We start from the raw sequence: 25,537 nt of genomic DNA on the forward strand, positions 1-25,537 counted from the left end.
AACAATTTATTACTATATTCACGCACCTCTGAAACCACTTACTAATGTTCGTTTTGAACTTTTCCACCTAGAGGCTGCCTTTGCCATCATTTGCCTGCATTTTACAATGTACATCCCATTGATATTTATCTTATTGATGAAATACGGAGTTTCATCAAACATTCGAAATGGAAATTTTTTTTTCTTAGTTTTTTTTAAAAACATTTTTTACGGTGCATTTTATATATATATATATTAAATTATTTTTTATTTAAAAAATTACACAGAAATTTTTAATTTTTTTTAATAATCTTAATGTATTGATGATAAAAATAAAAATATATAAAAAATCATCATTTTAATTAAGAAAATATTTTAGAAAAAACACATTGCATAATTACCAAATACAAAGCATTTTGAACAATGCGAAGGACATGCCTTTTTGCTCCCATTGTTATTTGGGTGTGGTTTACTTTCAAAAGAGAATGCAAAGAACTATTTTTATAAAAAATTAAATAAAGTAAAGAATTAATTAATTAATTAATACAAAAAATCCAATAAATATCGTATTCAACATCGTGACGAGTTTAAAAAATACAAGTAAATTTTTATTGATATGTGAAAAGACTCTTTGGCTTAAATATCAAAATAAAAAAGGATGAAAAATATAGGGGTAATCCTATAAAAAAAATCTTAGCTTAGCTTCATACAAATTGTTGGCCAGTGAATCTTAGCTTAGCTTCATATGATGAGTTATGTTTTTAAAAAATTTAACCTTTCAATAAAGAAATTATTCCCTTATTTTTTTTTTAATTTTTTAGTTTTGTCATTGACTCTTTTATAATTTTTTTTAATTTAGTCCTTCAATTAATTACAATTTGATCTTTATTCTTTTAATTTTTTATTTGTTTCTTTTGGATCTTTTATAAAAAATCTATTAATTTTTAATTTTATTACTCAATTCAAGTTTATCATATATTATAAAAATATTTTTACCAGTAAATAACTAGTAGCATTAATAATAATAAAAAAAAAACCGTTTGAGCATTCAAACTCGCCTGAGATTCAGTCCAGGTTTCCCACTGAGCTTATTTAGAATACGGCCGGTCAGATAATTGTTCTGTAAAAACCTGAAAAACAAAAGACTGTAAAGCAAATAAAGAATAGGGCAGGGAGCCCTTGCAGTTTCCTCGGACAGAAAAAGGCGACTTGCCTCTATTTATAATTATAGATAAAGATGAACCGAGCAGGGCAGGAGAAAAGGGCAGACCCACCAAGGGGAGAGAAAGGTAGACCCAATAAGGCACCGCCAGGGGCAGGCGATGGAGAGAGGTACAAAGGTAGACCCCGGGCAGGCGATGGAGAGAGGTGCAAAGGTAGAAGACAAGTTATTGGGGAGACAAGTTATTGGGGAGAAAAGGTAGAAGGTAGACCCCCTTGGGGAGAAAAGGTGACCCCCCAAGTTGGGGCGACAAGGTAGACCCCCCAAGGTGCTACTTAAACACCACCATCTCCATATTCACAAACCCTATACTCACTGTCTTCTAATACTTGGTAATGTTATCAATACTATCTATTTCTAATCTTACTTCGAACATTACTCATTGTTTTCTAATTATTCCTTTTTGTAGTTTGGAGTTATGAAATATGCCAACTTCTCCCCCCCTCCTGCACAACAGTACTACTCGGCCAGCGGAGGCTACTCCTTAGCTGTTAAAGGAGGAGCTGGTCTCCTCTTGCTCCTCCTTGCTATCTTAGTTTATATACTCATGAGAGGCCGCTGCAGCTGTACAACCGAGTGTAATGGTGGTGCTGATTCCAGTCAGGCCAGTGGAGGGACTCCGAGAGCCATGCACTTCATTGCTAGGGAATAAGTAGGTATCATGTAATAAGAAGTTAAAGCTGCTTAAGATTCATACAATGAGATTCTTAGAATTTCCCAATATTGTTTAATTTCGTATTAATTGCAGGTCGTCTTCTTCGTCAAGTTAGCCATCCATGAAGTGCTCGGGCGCCTCAACTGTTGGTTTTTGGTTTATATCTATTGTATTGCTGCAAATAAATATTTGGTCTGCTTTCTCATTCGAGATCAGACCATTTTAATTTGTACTTTATATATGTGTGTGTGTGTTGGTGTGAATTTTGTGTTGGAGTTAGACTATATAATATCTACAATTAAAATCGTAAGGAATTGTGGGCTTTTTCTTGAATTCTTTTGTTCTACTATACTAATTGGAGTGGGTTTTTCTATTATCAATTTACTGCTACTTTTTATTTTTTTGGGGGGTTTAGCAAGGGTACGTTTCTTTTTAGCTGGGGCTTGATTTAGGAGCTTTCTATTTTTAACGAAAAGAAAGTCGTCCATAAAACAATCACTCACCATGCACAGCAGTCACAGCCAAACTCTTTGTTAAATCGATATCGCAGATCCGACTTTCGGTGCGTTGAGTGTCAGATCGGTGCCAACTCCATCTCCTCTGCACGTTGATGAGGGCGGTCTTTCTCGCCACTATCCAGTCTTTCTGCCTTCTGTTGCTTTCACTTTTGTTTTCGCGGGCCTTCCGCCGCTGGTGGAGTTACTAGCGGCGTGGGCCTGGACGTACGGTTGCGTTGGCTGTCGTGATCGCTTGAGTCTGCCGGTGTTTTCGCTTTTCGTGTTCTTTTTTTTTTTTGCTCCTGGCAGCTGGATCGTTTCTTTGTTGACGGCTATGCCGTGGTTTCTACTTTTATTAGTAACTGGTTCCATGGTCGTGTTTTTTTTTTTCTCGAGAGAGAGAGGTGAGAACTGCAAGGGGAGATGGGTTGCGGTGGTGGTCCGTGGGTTTTTGCTTTGTTGAGTACATAGGCATTAATCTTCTTTAGGAAAACAAAATTTGATTTTTTGTTCGATCTTTTGGTGAAAAACCGAATTCCTTTTTTCTAATATAAAAAATGTTTTTATGATTTTTGGTTCCTTGAACTCCATTTTTTGTCCCTGTCAGGAGATGTGAGGTGAGGTGTGATCAGAGTGCATTTCGGGGTTTTGAGTGATAATTCTATGGTTTTTTTTTTTTTTCCTTTTTTGAATATAGGATTTTCAAGAGCCTGAAGTTTACTCGACTGAGATCGCAGACTTGCTGATTATGGCATGGACAATTCTGGACAGAAATACTCGACTACTTCAGGCTATATATATTCTGTGCTTCTTCTTCTTGTTTCCAAGAGAAAAGATAGCAAACAAGATCTTTGGCCGATGTTGCTGGGGCATCCATTATTTTTCTCTTCTTTCTGGATTCATGTTGACAGATTGTGCAATAAAACACGCAATGCAATAAAATACGTATCACCTATGGTTTGAAGAAAATTACCCAGCGAAAAAGGAAGTGAGAACACATGTTACTCCTTAGCTCCTAAAGGAGGAGACGGTCTCATCTCGCTCCTCCTTGCACCTGGAAATCTGATCAGTGCAATATATATTGTTGGTGGTGATTCCAAGCCCCAATAGAGGAACTCTGAAAGCCATGCACTTCCATGTTCAGAAATAAGCATGTAATTAATAAGAAGTTGAAGCTGATTAAGATTCATACAAATTAATATCCACTTTATTGCTGCAGATAAATATTTGATCTTTTTTCTCATAATAAAAATTTCAAGATCAGACCATTTTAATTTTTACTTATATATAAATAATTGTGTGCATATTGTGTCGGAGTTCAACTAACTGGTACAATAATTACTGAAGATAAGACTGTAATTGTCAATTCTCCATCTCAAGAAATTAAGAAATATTATTGTCCAATGCAAGAAAACTCGAGTTCTTTCAAGTCATCTCCATGTTCTTTAACAAATTATTGTACCAGTTTTACTTCAAACCCTAGTTGCAATTGAAATTGCTAAGCCGTGCAATATTTTTTCAGGTCAAATTCTTACTTGTGCGCAAAGAAATGTTTCTTATAATTCAAAAGATATTTCTATTTGGTAAGTTGCCCCATATTAGATTAGAAACATATTCTTCCGTGCCCTAATTGTGAATTAGTCTCACATTATCTAACATAAAAAATGTTCCCAGACAAAAGATTTTTCTGCTAGCTAGGTACGGTTTAATTAATTCCTCAAAAGCCAAGACAATTTCATTGAGGATATCATCTCACGATCAGGAAAAAGAAAATAGTAAGAGATTATCATCTAAGACTGTACCATTAATTCGGTATTACAATATGTACTGAGTGAGCCATCTTTGGTTTTGTTTTGTTTTTTTTTTCATAAGACTGGCGCTGATTTCTCAAAAGTCATAGGAAGCCAAACTGGGAGGAGGGAGGAGAAAAAAGAAAAGAAAAGAAAAGGGGAGGATAAAGAGAAAGAGAAAAAGAAATGGGAAAGGAAAAAAATGAGAAAGGAGAAAAAAGTCCCAATGCATGAGGAAAATAAAAGGTGGAATTTAAAAAAAAAAAAAAGAGATGCGGAATTTTTTTGATTTTGTTTTTGGAAAATTGAGGTTTACTCTGCATTGAATTGATCCCAGCCACAACTTAAAATATATATATACAGGCTTTGTATGACAAAAAAAAAACTACTAAAATAGATATGAGATCAAATACACTATTAAATAATTTTGTGTTGTGGTACATAGCTTCTTTTTTTTTTTTTTAATCGTAGAGAAATAATTGTTTGATTATAAAAATAAATTCTACCTTTTACACTAAGTTTCGTTTTAAATCTTAATTTTGTAGTGCTAAAATACTATACTTTTCATCATTTATTTTACGTAGGTCAATTCTTACCAGAGAAATTGAAATTGATATTGACTGTTCAAACCCCAAAACTAGCCAAGCAAGATAAGAAGAAACCGTAAAAGAAAATATATATGGATTTATGTTATACGGTAGCATGGCTGATGTTTATCATATTTAGTTTCACTCTTTTTTTTTTCTTTTAATTATCTTGCCTTTTGACACTAGTCATATACATGATTTATGAGATTACGTACAAAGATTATAATTAATAAGTTACAAACACAATGTTTCCAAATATTACAAAATAATAATAATAATAATAAGGCAATGATACAAATCAAGATTAAGTTACTATAACAGTTTTCTTGTTGTTTTTTTTTTTTCATTAACCATTTGATCTCTAATTTAATCACTGGTAATCCAATTTAAAATTCCCACTGATTTTAAGGTGGTTTATTTATGTCATTGTGTTTTTTTTTAAATTAAATTTTATTTATTTTAAATTATTATTTTTATATACTAATATAAAAAAATAAAAATAAAAATATTATTTTAATAATTTTTTTAAAAAACAACGCAACGAATAACTCTACCGTAATCCATGAAATTCCCAAAAGCAGCATGGACCATCCAATTTTTCCGTCTCCCTTACCCCTACTGTCAAAAATAAATATGTAATCCCTCTCTCTCTCCTAGTCTATGTTAAATAATATTTATGTAGTCTTATTTATTAAGGGTAGAATAGTATTTTCAGTTTAACCTATATATATTTTATTTGTATTTAGGTTAAAACTATGCATTCATAATATACCGATTATTCAGAATTCTAGCCTCCTTTTTATGTTTGATCTCAATTAGTTTAACATGGTATCAGAGCTGGTTTTATGGAACGAGGCTTAATCTAAAATACCTAGGCTTAATCTCCTAGGCTTTTTTTTTTTTTTGGAGTGATATTTTGTCTTCCGCTTCTGTAAAATTAGGTATTTCGACAGTTTCTGCAATTATTTTGATATTTCGATAATTTCTGCAATTATTTTGGTATATCCCTTCAGCTTCTGCAATTTGGTATTTGCGTTCAGTTTTTGCAAATTTGTTTTGTGTTTTGGGAGTAATTGTATAATTTCGAGAAGATATTTGTTTAGTTTTTGCAATTTAGTATTTTGTCTTCAGCTGCTTTTGCATTCTGGTTATCTGTGATTGTTGATTATGGCCACTGAAATAGATGATTCGCTTCAGTCTGTGAGTGTGAGGTTGGATGGGAAGAACTATTCATATTGGAGTTATGTAATGAGAAATTTTCTTAAGGGTAAGAAGATGTGGGGGTATGTTAGTGGTACTTATATGATACCTAAGAACATTGAGGAGGGGGATGCTGGTTTGATAGATACATGAGAAGCAAATAATGCAAATATCATTACTTGGATCAACAATTCTGTTGAGCATTCAATAGGTACGCAGTTGGTGAAATATGAGACAACAAAAGAGGCTTGAGATCATCTGGAAAGGTTGTTCACACAATCAAATTTTGCAAAACAGTATCAATTAGAGAATGACATACAAGCTCTTCATTAAAAAAATATAAGTATTCAAGAGTTTTATTCTGCTATGACAGATCTTTAGGATCAATTGGCTCTTACAGAATTGGCATAATTAAAGGCATGTGGTGCCTATATTGAGCGTAGAGAGCAGCAAAGATTGGTACAGTTTTTAACAGCATTTCGCAGTGATTTTGAAGGACTTAGAGGTTCAATTCTGCATCGTTCTCCACTGCCTTCTGTTTACTCTATTGTCAATGAGTTATTGGCTGAAGAAATACGTTTTCAGTCTTATTCTGAAAAAGGAATTCTTTCTGCTTCAAATCCTTTTGTACTAGCAGTACCTTCTAGGCCATTCTCTAATCATCAGAACAAGTCTCACACAAGGGTTGGCTTCGATGAGTGCAGTTTCTGTAAGCAGAAAGGTCATTGGAAGGCTCAGTATCCTAAGTTGAGACATCAGAATCAAGCTTGGAAGCCTGGTAATCAGTCACAATCTAATGCTCATAGACCACCTCAGGGTTATAAACCACCACACTATAATACAGCAGCAGTAGCTTCCCCAAGCTCTATTACTGATCCTAATATTTTAGCTGAGCAATTTCAGAAGTTTCTCTCCTTGCAACCATAAGCAATGTTCGCTGCTTTTTCCATAGGTCAGTTGCCTCATAGTTCCTCAGGTATGTCACACTCTGAATGGGTCTTGGATTCTGGTGCTTCCCATCATATGTCTCCAGATTCCTCATCTTTTATCTCTGTATCCCCTTTGTCCTCCATGCCTATTATGACTGCTGATGGCACTCCTATACCTTTAGCAGGTGTTAGTTATGTTGTCACACCTCACTTATCTCTACCTAATGTTTATCTTATTCCAAAACTCAAATTAAATCTTGCGTCTGTTGGTCAAATATGTGATTCTGGTGATTATTTAGTCATATTTTCTGGTTCTTTTTGTTGTGTACAGGATCTGCAGTCTTAGAAGCTGATTGGGACAAGCCGTAGGGAGAATGGACTATATATTTTGGATGAGTTAAAAGTGTCAGTTGCTGCTACTACTACCGTTGATTTGTCTTCCTTTCATTTGAGTCTTTCATCTTCTAGTTTTTATTTATGGCATTCCCGTCTAGGTCATGTTTCGTCTTCTCGTTTGAGATTTTTGGCATCCACAGGAGCTTTAGGAAATTTGAAAACTTGTGACATTTCTAATTGTAGTGGATATAAATTGACAAAATTTTCCGCCTTACCTTTTAATCAAAGTATTTATGTTTCTTTTCACCATTTGATTTGATTCATTCTGATGTATAGGGACCTTCTCTTGTTGCCACAAAAGGAGGGTCTCAATATTATGTCTTTTTTATTGATGATCATACTCGTTATTGTTGGGTTTATTTAATGAAAAATCATTCTAAATTCTTTGAGATATATGTAGCTTTTCGAGCTTTTATCAAAACTCAATATTCTGCTGTGATCAAATGCTTTAGTTGTGATTTGGGTGGGGAATACACCTCTAATAAATTTTGCCAATTGCTTCCCTAGATGGAACCATCCACCAAACTTCATGTACAGATACTCATGAACAAAATGGTGTTGCTGAAAGAAAACATAGGCATATTGTCAAAACTGTTCGTTCTCTTTTGTTGTCTGCTTTTGTTCCTAGTGAGTTTTGGGGAGAAACTGTTCTTACTGCTGTAAGTTTGATTAATACGATTCCATCTTCTCATAATTTGGGTATATCTCATTTTGAAAAGTTATATGGGTATGTCCCTGATTATTCATTATTTAAAGTCTTTGGTTGTAATTGTTTCGTTCTTCGTCCTCATGTAGAACGTAGTAAGCTATCCTCAATCTGCTATTTGTGTCTTTCTGGGTTATGGTGAAGGTAAAAAGGGTTATCGTTGTTTTGATCTCATAACTCAGAAACTTTATGTGTCTCGTCATGTTGTCTTCCTTAAGCATATATCTTTCTTTTCTATTTCATCCACTACTCACAGCTTGACTAAATCTGATCTTATTAGTATAAATCCATTTTCTAAGGATTCTGATAATGATATCTCTCCCAATGTTCGATCAATTTGTACTCATAACTCTGTAGGTACTGGTACTTTACTCCCTGGCACATCTGAAGCTCCATTCTCATCTACAGCCCCTCAAACTTCATCTTAGATTGTGGATCCACCTCCACGTCAGTCCATTCGTATTCGTAAGTCTACAAAACTACCAGATTTTGCTTATTCTTGTTATTCTTCATCATTTACTTCCTTTTTAGCCTATATTCATTGTCTTGTTGAGCCCTCTTCCTATAAAGAGGCAATTCTTGATCCGCTTTGGCAGCAAGCTATGGATTAGGAACTTTCTGCTTTGCATAAGACAAATACTTGGGATCTGGTTCCTCTACCTCCTGGTAAGAGTGTTGTTGGTTGTCATTGGGTGTATAAGATCAAGACTAATTCTGATGGGTCTATTGAGCGATACAAAGCTAGGTTGGTTGCAAAAGTATACTCTCAATATTATGGTATGGACTATGAGGAGACATTTGCCCCGGTTGCAAAAATGACTATTATTCGTACTCTTATTGTCGTAGCTTTGATTCGTCAGTGATATATTTCTCAGCTTGATGTTAAAAATGCCTTATTGAATGGAGATCTTCAAGAAGAAGTTTATATGGCACCCCCTCCTGGTATTTCACATGACTCTGGATATGTTTGTAAGCTTAAGAAAGTATTATATGGTCTCAAACAAGCACCCCGTGCTTGGTTTGAGAAATTCTCTATTGTGATCTCGTCTCTTGGCTTTGTTTCTAGCAGTCATGATTCTGCTCTTTTTATTAAGTGCACTGATGCAGGTCGTATCATTCTGTCTTTATATGTTGATGACATGATTATTACTGGTGATGACATTAATGATATTTCAGTTTTGAAGACAGAGTTGGCTAGACGATTTGAAATGAAGGATTTAGGTTATCTTCGATATTTCCTGGGTATTGAGGTAGCATACTCACCTAGAGGTTACCTTCTTTCTTAGTCGAAATATATTGCAGATATTCTTGAGCGAGCTAGACTTACCGATAACAAGACTATAGATACTCCTATTGAGGTTAATGCAAGGTACTCTTCTTCTGATGGTTTACCTTTGATAGATCCTACTTTATACTGCACTATTGTTGGGAGTTTGGTATATCTCACCATCACTCGTCCAGATATTGCATATGTTATTCATGTTGTTAGTTAGTTTGTTGCTTCTCCTACTACTGTTCACTGGGCAGCTGTTCTTCGTATTTTACGATATCTTCGGGTAACAGTTTTAAGAGCCTTTTACTTTCATCCACCTCTTTCTTGGGATTGCGTGCATACTCTGATGTTAATCATGGTAGTGATCCCACAGATCGCAAGTCTATTACCAGGTTTTGTATCTTTTTAGGTGATTCTCTTATTTCTTGGAAGAGCAAAAAACAATTTATTATTTCTCAATCATCCACTGAAGTAGAATATCGTGTCATGGCATTTACTATCAAAGAAATTATTTGGTTACGTTGGTTACTTACTGATATGTGAGTTTCCTTTTCTCATCCTACTCCTATGTATTGTGACAACCAGAGTTCTATTCAGATTGCCCACAACTCGGTTTTTCATGAGCGGACTAAGCACATTGAGATCGATTGTCATTTTACTCGTCATCATCTCAAGCATGGAACCATTACTTTGCCTTTTGTTCCTTCTTCCTTGCAGATTGCAGATTTCTTTACCAACGCGCATTCCATCTCTTGTTTTTGTTTTCTAGTTGACAAACTCTCGATGCTTGTAGCTGCCGTATCGTGAGTTTGAGGGGAGATGTTAAATAATATTTATGTAGTCTTATTTATCAAGGGTAGAATAGTATTTTCAGTTTAACCTATATATACTTTATTTGTATTTAGGTTAAAACTATGCATTCATAATATACAGATTATTTAGAATTCTAACTCTTTTTTGTGTTTGATCTCAATTAGTTTAACAGTCTATAAATATTTTCCTTAATGATCCTTGGGTACATCTTCTGATTGGATTAACTTTATCATGTTTAATTTCAAAAAAATAAACACGCCTTATCTTTAGTGTTCGCCTCTCTCCTCTCCTCTTATATAAATTTCCAGTTTCCTTTCGTCACCCTCCATAAACCCTTTCTCTTCTCTCCTCTTGTGTTTCTTCCTCAAATTTGGTACTATTGTCAATGCGATCTCTTTCTAATCTCACTTAAGACATTACTGATTTTTTTTCTCTAAATAATCATTCCTTTTTGTAGTTTTGAGCCATGTATGATTACACTCTGCACCCCCCTGCACAAGACTTGGCCACATGAGGCTACTCCTCAGCTGCTAAAGGAGGACTTGCTGGTGTCCTCATCATGCTCCTTGCTATCATAGTTTATGTATTCTTCAAGCGCCAAAACTGCCTCGAGGAGGTCGACCGCGGGAAGGTTCAGGTGATCAATATTGTTGAAATGGGAGAAAGAAGTGTCCATGCTGGGAATAAGTAGGTAGCATGTAATATGAAGTTGAAGCTGATATGCAATAAGACTGTTGCTTTTTGGTTGTATTGTTGCAGACAAAAACTTAATCTGTTCTCTCATAATATAAATCTCAGGATTAGACCATTTTAATTTGTACTTTATGTGCCAATTAAAATCGTCAATTTTGAGTGTTTTTCTATTATCAATTTACTGCGTTGCTTGTGCATGTCACAACCAAACTCTTTGTTAAATCGATCGCAGATCCGACTCTATGTCAACCGATGGTGTTTCGGTGGATGTGTTAGTAACTGGTTCAATGGTTGTGTTAGTGTTGGCATACCATTGTTCAACGGTTGTTTTTTTATTTTTTATTTTTCTCTTGAAAGAGAGGTGAGAATTGCCCGAATTATACAAAATAATATAAATCATATGAACCGATGATGTTATGTGGATGTGTTGGTAATTGGTTTAATGGTTGTGTTAGTGTTGGGCATACCATTATTCAACGGTTTTGTTTTATTTTTCCTCTTGAGAAAGAGGTGAGAATTTCCCGAATTCTCTAAATTATTAAAGAATAATATAAATTATATCAATCGATAGTGTTTTCGATGAATGTGTTTGTAACTAGTTCAATGGTTGTGTTAGTGTTGGGCATACCATTGTTGATCAATGGTTGTGGTTTTTTTTTTTTTTTAAAGAGAGATGAGAATTGCCCGAATCTTTCAAATTATTAGAGAATAATATAAATTATATCTTTAAATCTCATCTAATATGTTAAGTTATTAAATTGAATTTGTTATTTAACACAACATAGTTAAAACCAAAAACCTCATGGTAAGGGGGGATCCCATTGGGTCTGGGTTGCTTAGCGTGGCCACAATTTAGTTAAATGATAATTTGAAAATTAACCAAAGAGGAAAATAACTATAGGGGGCAAATAAAATTATGCTTTAAGATGTGGATTTTTTTTGGGAGGATGATCAGGTAGAAGATTTCTTTTTATGAAATACTCCATGTTATATATGTTTTGGCAAAGCTTCTTTTGCCTAAAAGACCCATTCATGGCTTCATTTTCTTGGTTTGGGTGCTTTAAATACTTTGAAATATTTGGTAATTTCACAGCTATCTTGTTAGATTATATATAAACGAAGAAAAAAATGGAAATTCATAAATGAAAAGAAAGGAGTTTACATTATCTCTAACCAGAGAGTTTAGCTGATTTAGAGAACTCTTTTAGCTCATGTATTTCATCTATTTTAAAGTTGCCTAAGTAAGTCAACATAATTGCACGTGAAGCTTTTGACAAATTCCTCTCTCTACTTTTCCTGCTCCCCACTAGGATCAGATGAAAAAGCAACGCACGAAACCAACAAAACATAGAATGATGCACAGAAATTATTGAAGTAATCAAGACTGGCCAACAAGTACATCCTTGTAAGGAGTTGGTGCAGGAAGAGGCGCTGCTCTTGTTTCTCCGGCTATCATTTTCCCCCTCCTCTCCTCCGCTAGGATTAGCGGTGCCTGGCCGTCCCTCTCTCGTCTCAAACGCTCTTGAGCTCCTCCTCGCAATTTCTCTAACCTGAGTCCATCAATTTGCTGCATCTCGAACACTTTGACCACATTTGTTAAACCCCCAATAAAGAACATTAGACTTCCAAAGATGCCTATCCAGACCCAAGCCTTGCCCTGCATTAAGAAACCTTGTTATGCCCAAGCCTCCAGCTTTTCCCATACAATTTGACTCGTGCCATTACCAAAACTCTAAGCAGTCTGTTTAAATTGCGCGATTAAACCATGCATTAAGTAAGCAGATTGGCGTTTTGTTTTGGGCTTCTATCAGTTTATTATATACCAAAAAATAAACAATGCAGCTTACCAATAATTCCAGTCCATGGTGACCCCATCCTGCGTGCTCACGAATATTGAGAATGGATCCCACCAAGAACAACGAACTTCCTATTAAAAACGGGATGTGGACACTCTGTTGCAAGATTTGCACATGCCCATCAGCTCTTTCATATATTTGACATGAGTTGTGTAAGGATCCAAGCACCCAGAAAGCTGGTCCTGCGACAAGCAAGTTTAAAGCATGCCTTTCCAGTTTGAAGTGACCATATCCTTTGTATTCCTGCAATTGTGGATGCAGGTCACAGCATCAATATTTGACATTTGACATAAAATTAATTGATCCTACACCATCAATCGGCAGTAAATCAATCACTTGAATGATGAAAACTCTATCCTTTTTATCTTATAATTACTATATATAACAATTTCTACACTAAAATTGCTACTAGACAAAGAAAACGATTACTAGTTAATATTTAGTACCTGAATAAAAAGAAAAAGAATACCCAAGAAAGAAAGCAAAGCTCCCAAGGCCTGAATCACAGGAACAGCAAATTCAACTAGTGCAAGCTGGGTGTCATACGCCATCAGACGCAACCGATAATCAATCCCGGCTAGATGGGCAACAAGATCATGAAGATTGACCACCGTAATAAGTAAGAGAGCTATGAGCAAAAGCACAAGACCTGGTTTGGTTTCCTTTGACAATTCAGCCACAAACCCACAAATAAGCACAACAGTTGCAAACACATAGAGCCCTGCGTTCATGTATTCTGCCCTGTTTTTAGATAGCCTTGGCCCATACATTCGACTCTCTCTAGCTGATGCTAGCTTCACCATTGTCAACAAATATTTTGCAGTGCTAAAAGGACACGAGAAATTCAAGAATTGTAATATAGACTTGAAAATTTTGAACTATATCTTTGAAAGTTTTGAACAAGATGGAATCAATATGTTGTGTAGGGTTGAGGATACGTGTCTTCTTGCATGGAACTTCTATTTTTGAACGTCGAGTTTGTGACAAGCGGCAATCTTACCAAATATAAAATGATAAATTTAGACAGAAGTACAAAACGTGGAGGTCACATTGTGACATGGTGTCATACTACGATTATAAGAAATACAAGATATATAGGCTACGCTATTGTATCCAGATCCGTTTTGACCCATTGATCACCCAACTAATTAGTTTGTTGAAGGTTAAGATGATTGTAGGATTGAGAAAGCAATAGTTATTCTTAACTAATGCTTAGATTAGTGTTTAGGGAGGACAACTTGGTTATAAATTCATTATTCCATGGATCATGTTCGAGTGGCGTACCAAAAATCTGTTAGTTTGCGAGGAATTTTTTTTTAATAAAAGACCTCTTTCCTGTTATGCCTCTATCTAGAAATATATATATATTGAACATGTCAAATTTGGAATATGAATTAAACCAAAGTTTAGATTGTGAATTTGTTAGTGAATCTGATAAATTTTAAAATGATGTTATTTTAAAAAATATATATATTAAATTGATTTAATTAAATCTTATTTAGATTTAGTTAGATTAATTGAATCGATATAGTTTAACGAAATTAATTCTTAAATTTATTGAAATTAAAACTATATATATATATATATATATATATATAGATGCACGCCCTTTAGTTTTTCTCCCTCTCTCTCTTAGACTTTGAGTGTGATTGCTACTGAAATTGGCATATATGCTCAGCATAATCAGCCAAAGTAGAAATTGTTTGGCTTTTAAAAACATGTTTTTAAACCTGATCTGATAATCGATCCAATTCAAAAACCCGAGTTATAGATTTTAATTGAGTTAACAGGTTTTGATCAGATTACTGAGTTAATTTTATTTTTTTATAAATTAAAACGATATTGTTTTGATAAAAAATAAAAAATAGTAAATGGATTGCAACCCGGTTTTTCACCGGGTCTTGCTAGGTCAGTCGGGTTTTTAACTATTCCTATTTATTTATAAATCTGGTCCGGTTTTAGTCTCAGGTCAGCCGAATCCTGGATCAACTTGTTGAGCTAGATTTTAAAATTATATTTTGGAGTCGTAACATACCTCATTTCGGCATATGAAAAATTGATTTCTCGGTAGTATGTCTAATGTTTTTATTAGTAAACTAAAGTTAGAAATCAGTTTATTTTAGTCCACTTAATTATAATATATCAAGGACTATTCTGACGTGTAACTTAAGATTCTTGCAGGGTTTCTTTATCCTTCTATGATATACTTTTAAGTTCGTAATAATAATAATAAAAAGCATTACTAAAAGAAGAAGAAACCAAAAAGAAGTAGGATCTGAAATATTTTTTATGTCATGATAGACGACTTTCTTTTGTTCTGTTGAAGAGGGTCAAATTAACGCTGCACTTTAGCAGAAGATTGAAGACGATAAAGGTCATTGTAGTCCTTGTTGCATAATTAGATGGCAATTGGCTCCGCCTTCAATCTAAATATATAGTTTTTTTAATTGTATTTAATAAATATAATTTATAATAGTATCCCTGAATACTCTTGAAATCTACAATAAAACCAATATAAAATGACAAAAAAATTATTTGATGGGAGTTTTGTTGGTTGTCTTTAAAAACATTAAAATAATTATATTATTCTAAAAAAAATAAAACTATAAAAATATCTCTGAGTAGTACGCATTAAATTATTTTATTCTTAAACTAAACTAGTAGTTTTACTATAAAAAAAGATAAAATTACTAATCTAACTTCATACCATTTATAAGAGATAATTGTGTCATGCTAAAAGACCACTTTGTCTCAAATACCTAGTTCAAAGGTTTTTTTGTTCAGGGATAATTTCAAAATTTTACCATTATAATCTTGGTGAACAATAACTTTTTTAGGAAATTAAATTAGTTTTTTTTTTTATTTAATTTGTTGAACATGAATCGTGGATAATCCATTTTAAATTTGAAATCTCAAGACTATTTAAAATATCATTATTTTTTATTCATTTTTAATTATAAATTAAAAATATATCATATTGTGATTTTCCTATACTAATTTTAATGTGGCTCATTCAATTAGGGGTGAAAAAACACTTTGCTTAGCTCAATAGAAACCAGAGCTTCAATTGAGGTCCATCTTCTGATGAAGGGAGGGCTGAAACCTTGCAATTTACCTCCGATGGATTTAGAGATGGAGGAGGAGGCGAGGCGGTGATGCATCCTTAAATGACTCATTTGGGATGTTGGCGGCCCATCTTCACAATAGTCAGGCCCATTTTCTTTAGCACTAGTTTGGCCTACTTAGTTGATTCCCTAAAACTGAATAGATAGCCCAAATGATACCATAATCCAATAAATGTATCAGGTAAGGCTCTGTTTGGTTCGATTGTGTTCATGAGTTGAGCAATTCAATTTTTTAAAATATAATTTCTTGGTTCGTTTTTTTTTATAATTAGAAATGTTATGTCAGTAAAGCATGTAAAATAGATAAATATGTCTCTTCTTCTCTTACAATAAGCTAAGATGGATGCTTTTATGATAGATACTAAGGAAAAACTACCTAAATTTTTTCAATATTTAAATGTCATAACATTTTAATATTTATTGATGTAAGTTTGTATTTGCTTTTCAAAAATTATTAGTTCGAGTCCCACAAGTTTTAGGATGTGTAGAGATTTACATAATTATTAACTTCAGAGCATGTAAAATTAATCAAGATACATATAAGTTGATATATATATTCCATGTATTCACGTTGTGTGTGCTACTTTATATTTTTTTTTCTTATTCTATGAATACAATTGGAATGCAGGTTGTGGCTTCACAAGATTGGCTAGAGATGACCAAATATGCTTGTCTAGTTTGTGCTCAATCTCGTCGACATGGCATGGAAAATTCATCTTCTTTTTGGGAAAGAAAATACAGTAACGATGATAAAATTCCTCTCAAATATTTAGTTTCTTGGAGGAATATTGGTACTATGAATATTAAATTAATTATGATGGTATTTTTAAATACTTTTAAACCTTTTTTTATTAATCAATTTTATATATACGACTCAGTTTAATCCTTTAAGAGATATATAATGTTAAAAAATCTAATTCACGTGCTGTAAAAATATTAAACTAATAACAATGATTGGTATTTGATATTATAATCTAACTATATTTTTATTAAATTTTTATTGTTTTTAGTTTTATTTTAAATATATTTTTTTATATTTTTAGATTTTTTTGATATATTAATTTCAAAATAAATTTAAAAAAATAAAAAAAAAATTATTTTAATATATTTTTAAATAAAAATACTTTAAATATAAGATCTTCACTTAATCTTCACACACATGTAATTTTGCTTCTCGTTTTTGGAATTTCACTCCTTTAAATGGTCACGATTAAGAAACGTAGAGAGCACCTAGACCACCACAAAAGTTCCAGGGTCCAACAAATAAAATGTCAACAATGCACCCAGTCAAAACCATCCACGTGTAGAAAACCTCATCCATAAACTCTCTACAAAATATCTTCCCTTCCTCTCCTAACTTGCCACGTAAGTCCACCATGCTTCACCACTCGCCACGGCCTGTCCCACTATCATACCTGGACACTTCTCCACCGTTGTTTAGAACGACCCCAACTTTCTAGCCGTTGATTATTAAGGAGAATAACTGGTGGACACCATAATTTACGAGCTGATGTTAAAATTTGAGTTTTTAGAAACTTTCTGCGTGCTTGTATTTCTAACAAGACTTGCCAGTTACAAGAGAGCAAGATTTTGTTACAACTCTTACAGGCTACTGCTCTTTTCACAGAGGTATGCACGGATTTTTATGTCGTAGCATGTTGTAATGTTTTGATTCTTGAAGTTTCTTTGTGGGATTTTTTTTCCTTGTGTGTATTCGTTGCTTAGTTATTGCAAAATTTTGTTGCTGTGTTTAATGTTTTCTTGGTGATGACATTGTTGGTGTTCTGTAAATACAATAAGTATCCCTTGAAAGATTAGCCTGGTGCTAAGTGGGTATTCTTTGAGGGTTTTGTATGATGTTTTAATGGTGATTTTGGAACAGTTTGCTGGAAATTCTTCGATCTTTCAGCTGGGGTTGTATTTCTTGATTTGCAATCATTTGTCTACTGCTATTTATCCTGAAGGAAACTTAAATGGCCAAAATTTGTTGAAGTTTGTACGGATTTCAATGGAAATTTGTTTTTTGATGGTTAATATTCTTGTTGATGCATGTGATCAAAGACGGCAAACCATAATGCACACAAAATAAATGATTTTATTTTTGTTGAAACTGTGCTGCCACTATTTGATTAGGAGAAATTTCGAACAATTTATCCAAAACTAAGGACTAGGGTATTCGAATTATGTGATTTTGTGTATGCGTATGTTGCGGCGAGTGAAGTTATAAACTCCAACTAAATGCAACATTTTTGTTTGCAGTGTTTGTGCAGTGAGAAAGTTCTCATACTCTTTCAAAATCTTGTAATAACACAACTTGGCATGGGAGTTGTAAGTGTTTCGAGCTCAGCTTCTCGGACACCACTAGGATTGAGCACAAAGTTTTCAACTTACGGATCTACAGCAAAAAGGCCTTTGATTGTAGCATTTAAAGCCGACAAATCCAACAACACATCTTTGGTTGCACCACATGAACAAATTCCATTGCCTGTAGAAACAACGAAGGGGAAGAAGAGACTTGGAAAAAGCAAAAAATCTTCTAATAGATTAAAAGCTGTCCGTACTGAAGTTTCTCCGTGTACATTGTTAGTGGATTACAATGAAGCTGCTGCGAAACTTGAAAACATATACAAGCTTAGCCCTGGAACTGATACTTCTGATGTGGAAGACGCAAGTGGTGTGATTAGGAGAGGTAGGCAAAGGAAAAGGAAAATTAGTGAAGGTGACAAGGAAGCCGAGGATAGAACTAGTAAAATCGTTGTTAGGAACCGGGCAAAGAAGGCTAAACGATTGAGCCTTGAGAAAAGGATTTCTCTGAGGATCAAGAATGAAGAGAAATTGGTGACTTCAGCTGGGAAGAGAAAAGATCGAAAAAATGAAAATGAAAAGATTGATGAGCTTGTGAGGGAGTATTCTGCTTCAACTGATTTGGTCAGCTTGGACTGGAAAAAAATGAAGATACCTCCGGTCCTTACTTCATCAGAGCATGTCTGGTTATTTAAGTTGATGCAGCCTATGAAAGTGAGTACTGATCCTTGCCCCTGATGCCTTTCAAGTTTTGCATATAGGTTGTGGTTTTTTGCTGTAAGAATAGGTACGTAGTTTTCTGGGGCTTAGTTCCATTTCTTTTATATCAGGCACTCCTTCAAGTGAAAGAGCATCTGCAAGAAAATCTGGGGAGAGAACCAACTGACGTTGAATTAGCTAAAGCAACAAATACGGATGTGCTCCAAGTAAGAAAGCAAATAGCAGTTGGTCGAGCTGCAAGGAACAAGCTCATTAAGGTAATGATTTATTTCCAAATAGTGACATTGACTTTTATTAAAGTAACTCAATTTACTGAGGAAGCATGGGCTCTCATAGTAATAATAGATCAAATAAATTATACAGGATTTTGGTGCTTGTCGAGTATTTTTGTTTTCTTTTAACTTTAAGTCAGAAGACATTGCCAGTGTCCTTTCTGATGCTTAAGGACTTAATGACTTGGGATAAAAGGATTTACTGTGAATTCTCAATGCTTTTGCAGCACAATCTTCGGCTTGTATTGTTTGTGATCAAAAAATATTTTCAAGACTTTGCAAATGGGACAAAATTTCAAGATCTTTGTCAGGCGGGAGTGAAGGGACTTATTACAGCAATTGATCGCTTTGAACCCAAAAGGAGATTCCGGCTCTCCACTTATGGGCTATTTTGGATTAGACATGCCATCATACGATCAATGACACTCTCAAGCTTTACACGCGTTTCGTTTGGCCTGGAATCGGTATGATATTTTGAGACACATGAACTGGTTTTCTTTTTTGCTGAACATCACAATAATTTACACATTTTCCTTTTGTTTCTAGTTGCAAGAAAGCACCAAATAAGTGTTTGAAGCTCTTTCCCTCCTTGGAGCAGGGAGAGTGGTGCGTTCTTGGTAGAGATTGAGAAATTCATCATTCAAAGAAATAGGGCACTGAATCAACTTAAATTTGTGAACTAGGCTGTTGCTCTGCAAGAAAGGAACAGGAATCTTAGGCTAGCACCATAGCAGGCCAAATATTTGAATTTTCTCAACCTAGATACACGTCATCATGAAATTGACCACAATAGCAATGTGCATGGTAGGAGGCCAAGTATTGTGAATGTTATGATTCACCATGTCCAGTTCTTTAGTTTTAATTCTGCAGCTAATGTGCTCTGGTTAGGGAGTTTGAATGGAAAACATTGCATATATTTATCCAGAACTATTACTTCCATTGAATTCAATGTGTACAGCTAGTGTTGGATGCTCAGTGGGATCATGCTGTAACACTCAACTTCAACTTGTGCAGATTAGGTCTGAAATCCAGAAAGCAAAACTTGAATTGTGGTTTCAACTTAAAAGACAACCAATGGAGGATGAGATTATTGAAAAAGTTGGGATCTCCCCTGAGAGGTACCAAGAAGTTACGAGGGCCTCAAAACCTGTTTTGTCTCTCCATTCAAGACACAAAATAACACAGGAAGAGTTTATTGGTGGAATTGCTGATGTTGATGGAGGTGATGACCGGAGGCAGTCAGCTCTTCTCAGGCTTGCACTTGATGATGTGGTAAGCAGTCATTATATGCTCCCTCAGATTTTATACTCCATTTCTTTCTCTCATTAATTGTTTATCCTCGATTGAATCAAGATCACTATGTTCTGCAGAATGTTCACAAGTGCAAAACCCTTCACTAACAGTTCTCTTGAGAACTCTTCCACAAGCATTATTATTTCCTTAATCTTTTAACTTGTACTTTATACCAATACATATAAAATTCATTGCATATAGAAGCTAATGTAATTTTATACGTCCGTGCATTATGTAGAAAAGCTCTTAGAGATATTAATTAAGTGGAAGAACATGAAAAGCAAAAAGTTCAGCTGTCAGTGCAATTGACATTATTAGGTGGTTTAATTCATTGATAGTAATGCGTATCTAATCTCTGAAAATCCTCTCCAGCTTGATTCTCTAAAACCAAAGGAGAGCTTGGTGGTCCGACAGAGATACGGGCTTGATGGTAAAGGAGACAGAACATTAGGAGAGATTGCCGGGAACTTAAATATCTCAAGAGAAATGGTCAGGAAGCACGAAGTAAAAGCACTCATGAAGCTCAAACATCCAACTAGAGTGGATTATCTTCGCCGCTATGTTGTCTGAATTGATCAGAAACACAAGGTTCGCATAAACAACTCTCTCCCTCTTGATGATCCCTCATCAGCAATCATTGCTGTATGCTAATGTTCTGTATCATAGGCATATTTAACTACCATGAGTATAGACAAGATAGAGTTGAGATTTCAGGTCACCACTTATACATGTAATTATTGTCTGTCCTATATAATACAATGATATCTTATACAGTTCACAAGCGTACTCTTAACCTTTCAGACAATTGACTGTGTGTACAAACCTCAATAGAGATTGCAGAGAGGCGAGTTTGGGGAGGGTGGAAAGCCTGTGGTTTCCCTATTAAATTTTACAAAAAAATATTTTTGAATTTAATAGTTAATATATAATAAAAAATAATAATATGAAGTTCATATAAATATTAAATTTTACGATAACTCTTATACATAGGTAAATATAAATGATTAAAATACAAATTCAACAAAAAAAAATTATTTTGAAATACCAATTATTTTTATATATATAACAAGATGAAAAGATGAAAATACTAAATTTATTATAATAACTCTTTACATAGTTAAATATAATTAATTAAAATATAAATTCACAATCAAAATTATTTTGAAATATCAATGAAAGACCAAAAAAACAATATTATATGTGCACACGCTATAGGAGAAGGGAAAAATTTTATGCACATAGACTCAACATCAACTACAATATTGTAATTACCATATATTTTATCTTATCAAAAAAAAATAAAATAAATCCAATTTTCGTAGTGTTGAGGCATTTTAGTATTTTTAAATCAGTTCATTGATCATTAAAGAATTAATCAAGGGTAAAGTTTGGTTTCTTTTATTATTTTTTAATCACATTAAAAATAATTAAATTGGTCTTTCGTGGAAAAAACTTTTACAATTGGCAAATTTTCAAAATACAGTAAAATCTTAACTTTACCCTTTTAAAAAAAAAAAAAAAACCTTTGTCCAGGAATCTTTTCATTTTGGCTTTTATTATTACCAACTTAATAAGTAGCAATGTAATCTTTTAATATAGGTAAAATATTATTTAAAATTAAAAAAAAAATTGCCGGGCATTTTAGCTGACACGTGTGGTGTCTTTTGATAGTAAAAAAACACCCTTCCGCCAAGTCATTTGATTTGTTATAGCGGGGCAGTTTTTCACCAGCTAAGCCTTTTTTTTTTTTTTCTGCTACTAAAAAATTAAGATTAGGCCTTTTTATTATTGATATTTTAACTTTAGTTTTAATTTTTGTTATTTATATAAAAAATTTATTTTATTATCAATTTCATCATTCAATCCTAATATTTCATTTATTACTTTTTCCAATTTTTCCTTCTTTTTTTTCTTTTGATTTCTATTTTTTTTCTTGGTTCCTTTATAAAAAAATTAAGTGTTTTCAATTTTACCATTCAATCCAAATTTTATAGTATTTTTTTCCAATTTGATCCCATTATTTTGTCCCTTGTTAAAATTATTTTCTTTTTAATTTCATCATTCATTAAAAAATTGTAGTTTTTTTCTCTAATTTATTTATTTTTATTTCAGTTGTTATTCTCATTCTTTTAATTGTTATTTTTTTTGTTTTGGATCTATTTGTTATAATTAATCCCCCTCTAATTTTCATCCTCAAAATATTTGATTTGTTAGGGATTGAGTTTCGTAGAGTATTTCCATGTATGGTATCTTTCAGTTTAATAAATTGAATCATGAGTTTAAAAAATTAACATGAGCTTATTTTTGTTCTTTTTTATTACTTGCTTTTTTTCTAATTTTAAATTTTCAACAATAATAATGGCTTTGTAATTTTTTTTTATTTTGTTTATATCGGGTTATCTGATTTCGTGACCTGGGATGTGGGTATGAGCTTGCCTTTTATTAACAAAAATGACATGTTTTATTTATGCTAATTGAGGTTGACTTGGCTAATTTTTTTTTAATATCTTTTTTATTTTATGAAATTTGATCATTTTATATTTATTTTGGTTGAAAATTAAACTACATCAATCTTTTCCCCTAATGGAAAAATGTTTCTTATTCTAAGGTTATCATATATTTTTTTAAATTAATCCATTCGTTGCTTTTTTATATCATATAATTAGAAAAGTCAATTTTTTTAACCCGTTTGAGGCTATAATCCAATTCTAAATTATTTTTTCTTATAAAAAAAAATATGTTTACATCACCTAAACATTATTATTTTTTATATAAAAAGTAATATAGTAAGCAATGTCTAAATGAAAATCTATATTTGGGTTTGGTTCTCTACGGGACGCGAGCATATATCCTGTTCGTCGTCCATTTGCTAAAAATGCCCCCCATAAATAATCCATCAGATTGGATCTTGTTGAGGTATATCCATTGAGGACCTAAACTACAATGAACAATGCTCTGTGGCCTTGGAGGACGGTGTTGCAAATCCAATAACTCAAATAGGGTTCAAGCTTTGGTAACTTGCTAGCCTCTTCGGACCAGCATGGGTGGTCAAGCTGGAGAATTGGTCTTCAAGCCCGGCCTGGTTCCTCATCGGACTGCCAGAGCCTTTGGTGGCAAATCCAGTGAAAGCAATCTGTGCTCAGATTGCTGTCACCCTATGCAAAATTTTAGGATTGTGTGATGCTTATCCACTCGACCGTCCCTTAAACAACGGTCTCATCTGGAGAAATTATGACCCAATAATCCAGTTGATTAGCAGAAGAATTCTTATCTTGACAAGGTGTTAGAACTATTTTTTATTTTTTTATATAACTTTTAGTAGATTTCCTTTGTTGGCAAAACTTTCATGTTCTAAAAAATTTAGAATACGGTTTTCAAGGTAGATAATTAGTTAAATTAATTGATCCTAGTAATTTAATCTATTTTTTTCATAATTAAATGGTTGATAGTTTATACTTAGTATTTTGTAGGCCAATATATCTTGTGGCTAGTACTTGCAAATGGTATTTTTTTGATAGAGATAGGGGACTCTCCAATGTTTAAATAAGTATGCTCTTTAGAGAAAAAATACAATAGCATTCTAGAAAGAGATGCTCTGAAAATATACATGCAGTAGCGAATGAAGATTATAAAATTTTGTTTTGAAGGTTTCATGATATATTTATAAGCTCACAAGTTTTGTCCTTTTATAAAAAGAAGAGTCCGGAGTGTGGTTTTTACTCTGATAGCTTTTAATAATAAATAAATATCTCCTGCATTTGTATTAATGTTTGATGAAAATATAATGTGTTCTTAAAAGATTTTTATACACCTAAAAGGTCTAGAAAGATTATGATTTAAGATATTAAATGCAGTCGAGCCTACAAAGATTGAGTTTTTTTCATAGGTTAGATCCAAGAGAGGTTAATCTTTTTTTGGTTGAGCCTATTTCTTTTTAAACCTAAAAGAAGCTGGGTTCGTTCTTGGTGTTGGGTGTGTCCAAGGGAGGAGAGTCATTTCCTTGGATGTGTCCGAGGAAGAAAACATCATTTATTTGGACATATCAAAGAAAGAATAGTTATTTTTTTCAGGGTGTTTAAAGGAAGTTGAGTTCATTCTTTAAGCGTGTCTAACATAAGATGCTCATTCTCTTATGCTCATTTTTTTGGATGTGCTCAGGGGAGGTAAGATTCATTTCTTGGGGTAACCTAAAAAAGAATGATTATTTTAATTAGACGTTGTTCAAAAGACGAGGGTTCTTCTTTTTAGAGCGTGTCCAAAAACAAAAATCCTTCTCTTAACTGAGCCCAAGAGATCCGTCTTTTAGCTGAGCTCAGAGGAGAATGACACTGAGATTTTGGAGGCATGTTAAATTTAAATTTTTCACTGTTACACGCCAGTAATTTACTCATCTTTCGATGAGGCATAAAAAAAAAAACTTTTGTCAAAATCAAGTAGATTGGTTCATGGGAAGGACAATGTCAGATTGAGCACATGTCATCTTATTGGTCCATTTTAGGAGATGGAAAAGAGAAAAAAAAAGGATTTATGCTGGAAATGGTTTGTTGATTGCAGGCACTAGATTTACAGCCCCCATGAGAATTGGTTTGGCACCATTGTTTACATATAGGAAGCTGACCACGAATAGGGGGGCTATTAAGCTAGTTTCTAGGGCCATATATATATTATATAAAAAAACAATTGCTCCTAATATTGTTAAGTAATTTGTTCTCTCGAAGCCCCTTGATTTATCCTAAAGATTTTGTAAACTTAATGGAACTTAATTGTTCATATACCGAAAGAGTTGGAAAAACTTAATGGAACTTCATCTTTTGTCGTCTTTTTTTTTTCAATTTAAACTTTATTTTTTAATTTTATTATTTTTTCTATTCTCATTCTTTAACTCTTTTTTTTTTTTTTACAATAATCCGTGTTATCTTTAGACTAATCAAACTCGACTAAATTATTTTAAAAAACTTTTATGGTTTAATTTTAAATCTGAAATAAACAACTAGTTAGGTTCATAGTTTTTTTTTCCCTAATAATTTCTTTATTTTTCTTCTTAATTTTATCTTTTTATTTTTTTTACTAATCATATAAATTATTTTTAATTGACCAAATCAATCGAGTCATATCGAGAAAAACTTTCATATAATTTAATTCTAAATTCGAGTTAGATAAGGAGTTGGGTCATGAGAATTTTTTTTATATTAATTTCATTTTTTTTTCCTGCCTTAATTTTTTTTTT

The 25,537-nt window shown here is 33.2% G+C and overlaps 2 protein-coding genes across 2 annotated transcripts; one reads left to right on the forward strand and one right to left on the reverse strand.

Annotated features, from left to right (window-relative positions):
- Window positions 1-12,042: 12,042 nt before the first annotated feature.
- On the reverse strand, window positions 12,043-13,399 carry LOC118032715 (uncharacterized). Its single transcript, XM_035037488.2, has 3 exons — window positions 13,043-13,399; window positions 12,588-12,839; window positions 12,043-12,397 (listed from the first exon to the last, which is right to left on the reverse strand). The coding sequence occupies exons 1-3, from the start codon at window positions 13,397-13,399 to the stop codon at window positions 12,119-12,121; spliced, it is 888 nt and encodes a 295-aa protein (XP_034893379.1). The 3' UTR covers window positions 12,043-12,118.
- Window positions 13,400-17,216: 3,817 nt separating this feature from the next.
- On the forward strand, window positions 17,217-21,199 carry LOC118033591 (RNA polymerase sigma factor sigE, chloroplastic/mitochondrial). The gene is made up of 6 exons (XM_035038609.2): window positions 17,217-17,350; window positions 17,981-18,739; window positions 18,856-19,002; window positions 19,245-19,481; window positions 20,032-20,289; window positions 20,683-21,199. Exons 2-6 carry the CDS (start codon window positions 18,041-18,043, stop codon window positions 20,878-20,880), a joined length of 1,539 nt encoding a protein of 512 aa, XP_034894500.1. The 5' UTR covers window positions 17,217-17,350; window positions 17,981-18,040; the 3' UTR covers window positions 20,881-21,199.
- Window positions 21,200-25,537: the final 4,338 nt, after the last annotated feature.

The sequence above is a fragment of the Populus alba genome, chromosome 12, assembly GCF_005239225.2.
Source record: "Populus alba chromosome 12, ASM523922v2, whole genome shotgun sequence".
Classification (NCBI taxonomy): Eukaryota; Viridiplantae; Streptophyta; class Magnoliopsida; order Malpighiales; family Salicaceae; genus Populus; species Populus alba.

Coding starts and splice junctions, on each gene's coding strand:
- LOC118032715 (XM_035037488.2), bottom strand. CDS start 13,399: ATGGTGAAGCTAGCATCAGCTAGAGAGAGTCGAATGTATGGGCCAAGG. Junction 12,840..13,042: donor TTCTTTTTCTTTTTATTCAG/GTACTAAATATT, acceptor CCACAATTGCAG/GAATACAAAGGATATGGTCA. Junction 12,398..12,587: donor ACCATGGACTGGAATTATTG/GTAAGCTGCATT, acceptor TTCTTAATGCAG/GGCAAGGCTTGGGTCTGGAT.
- LOC118033591 (XM_035038609.2), top strand. CDS start 18,041: ATGGGAGTTGTAAGTGTTTCGAGCTCAGCTTCTCGGACACCACTAGGA. Junction 19,003..19,244: donor CAAGGAACAAGCTCATTAAG/GTAATGATTTAT, acceptor ATGCTTTTGCAG/CACAATCTTCGGCTTGTATT. Junction 19,482..20,031: donor TTTCGTTTGGCCTGGAATCG/GTATGATATTTT, acceptor CAACTTGTGCAG/ATTAGGTCTGAAATCCAGAA.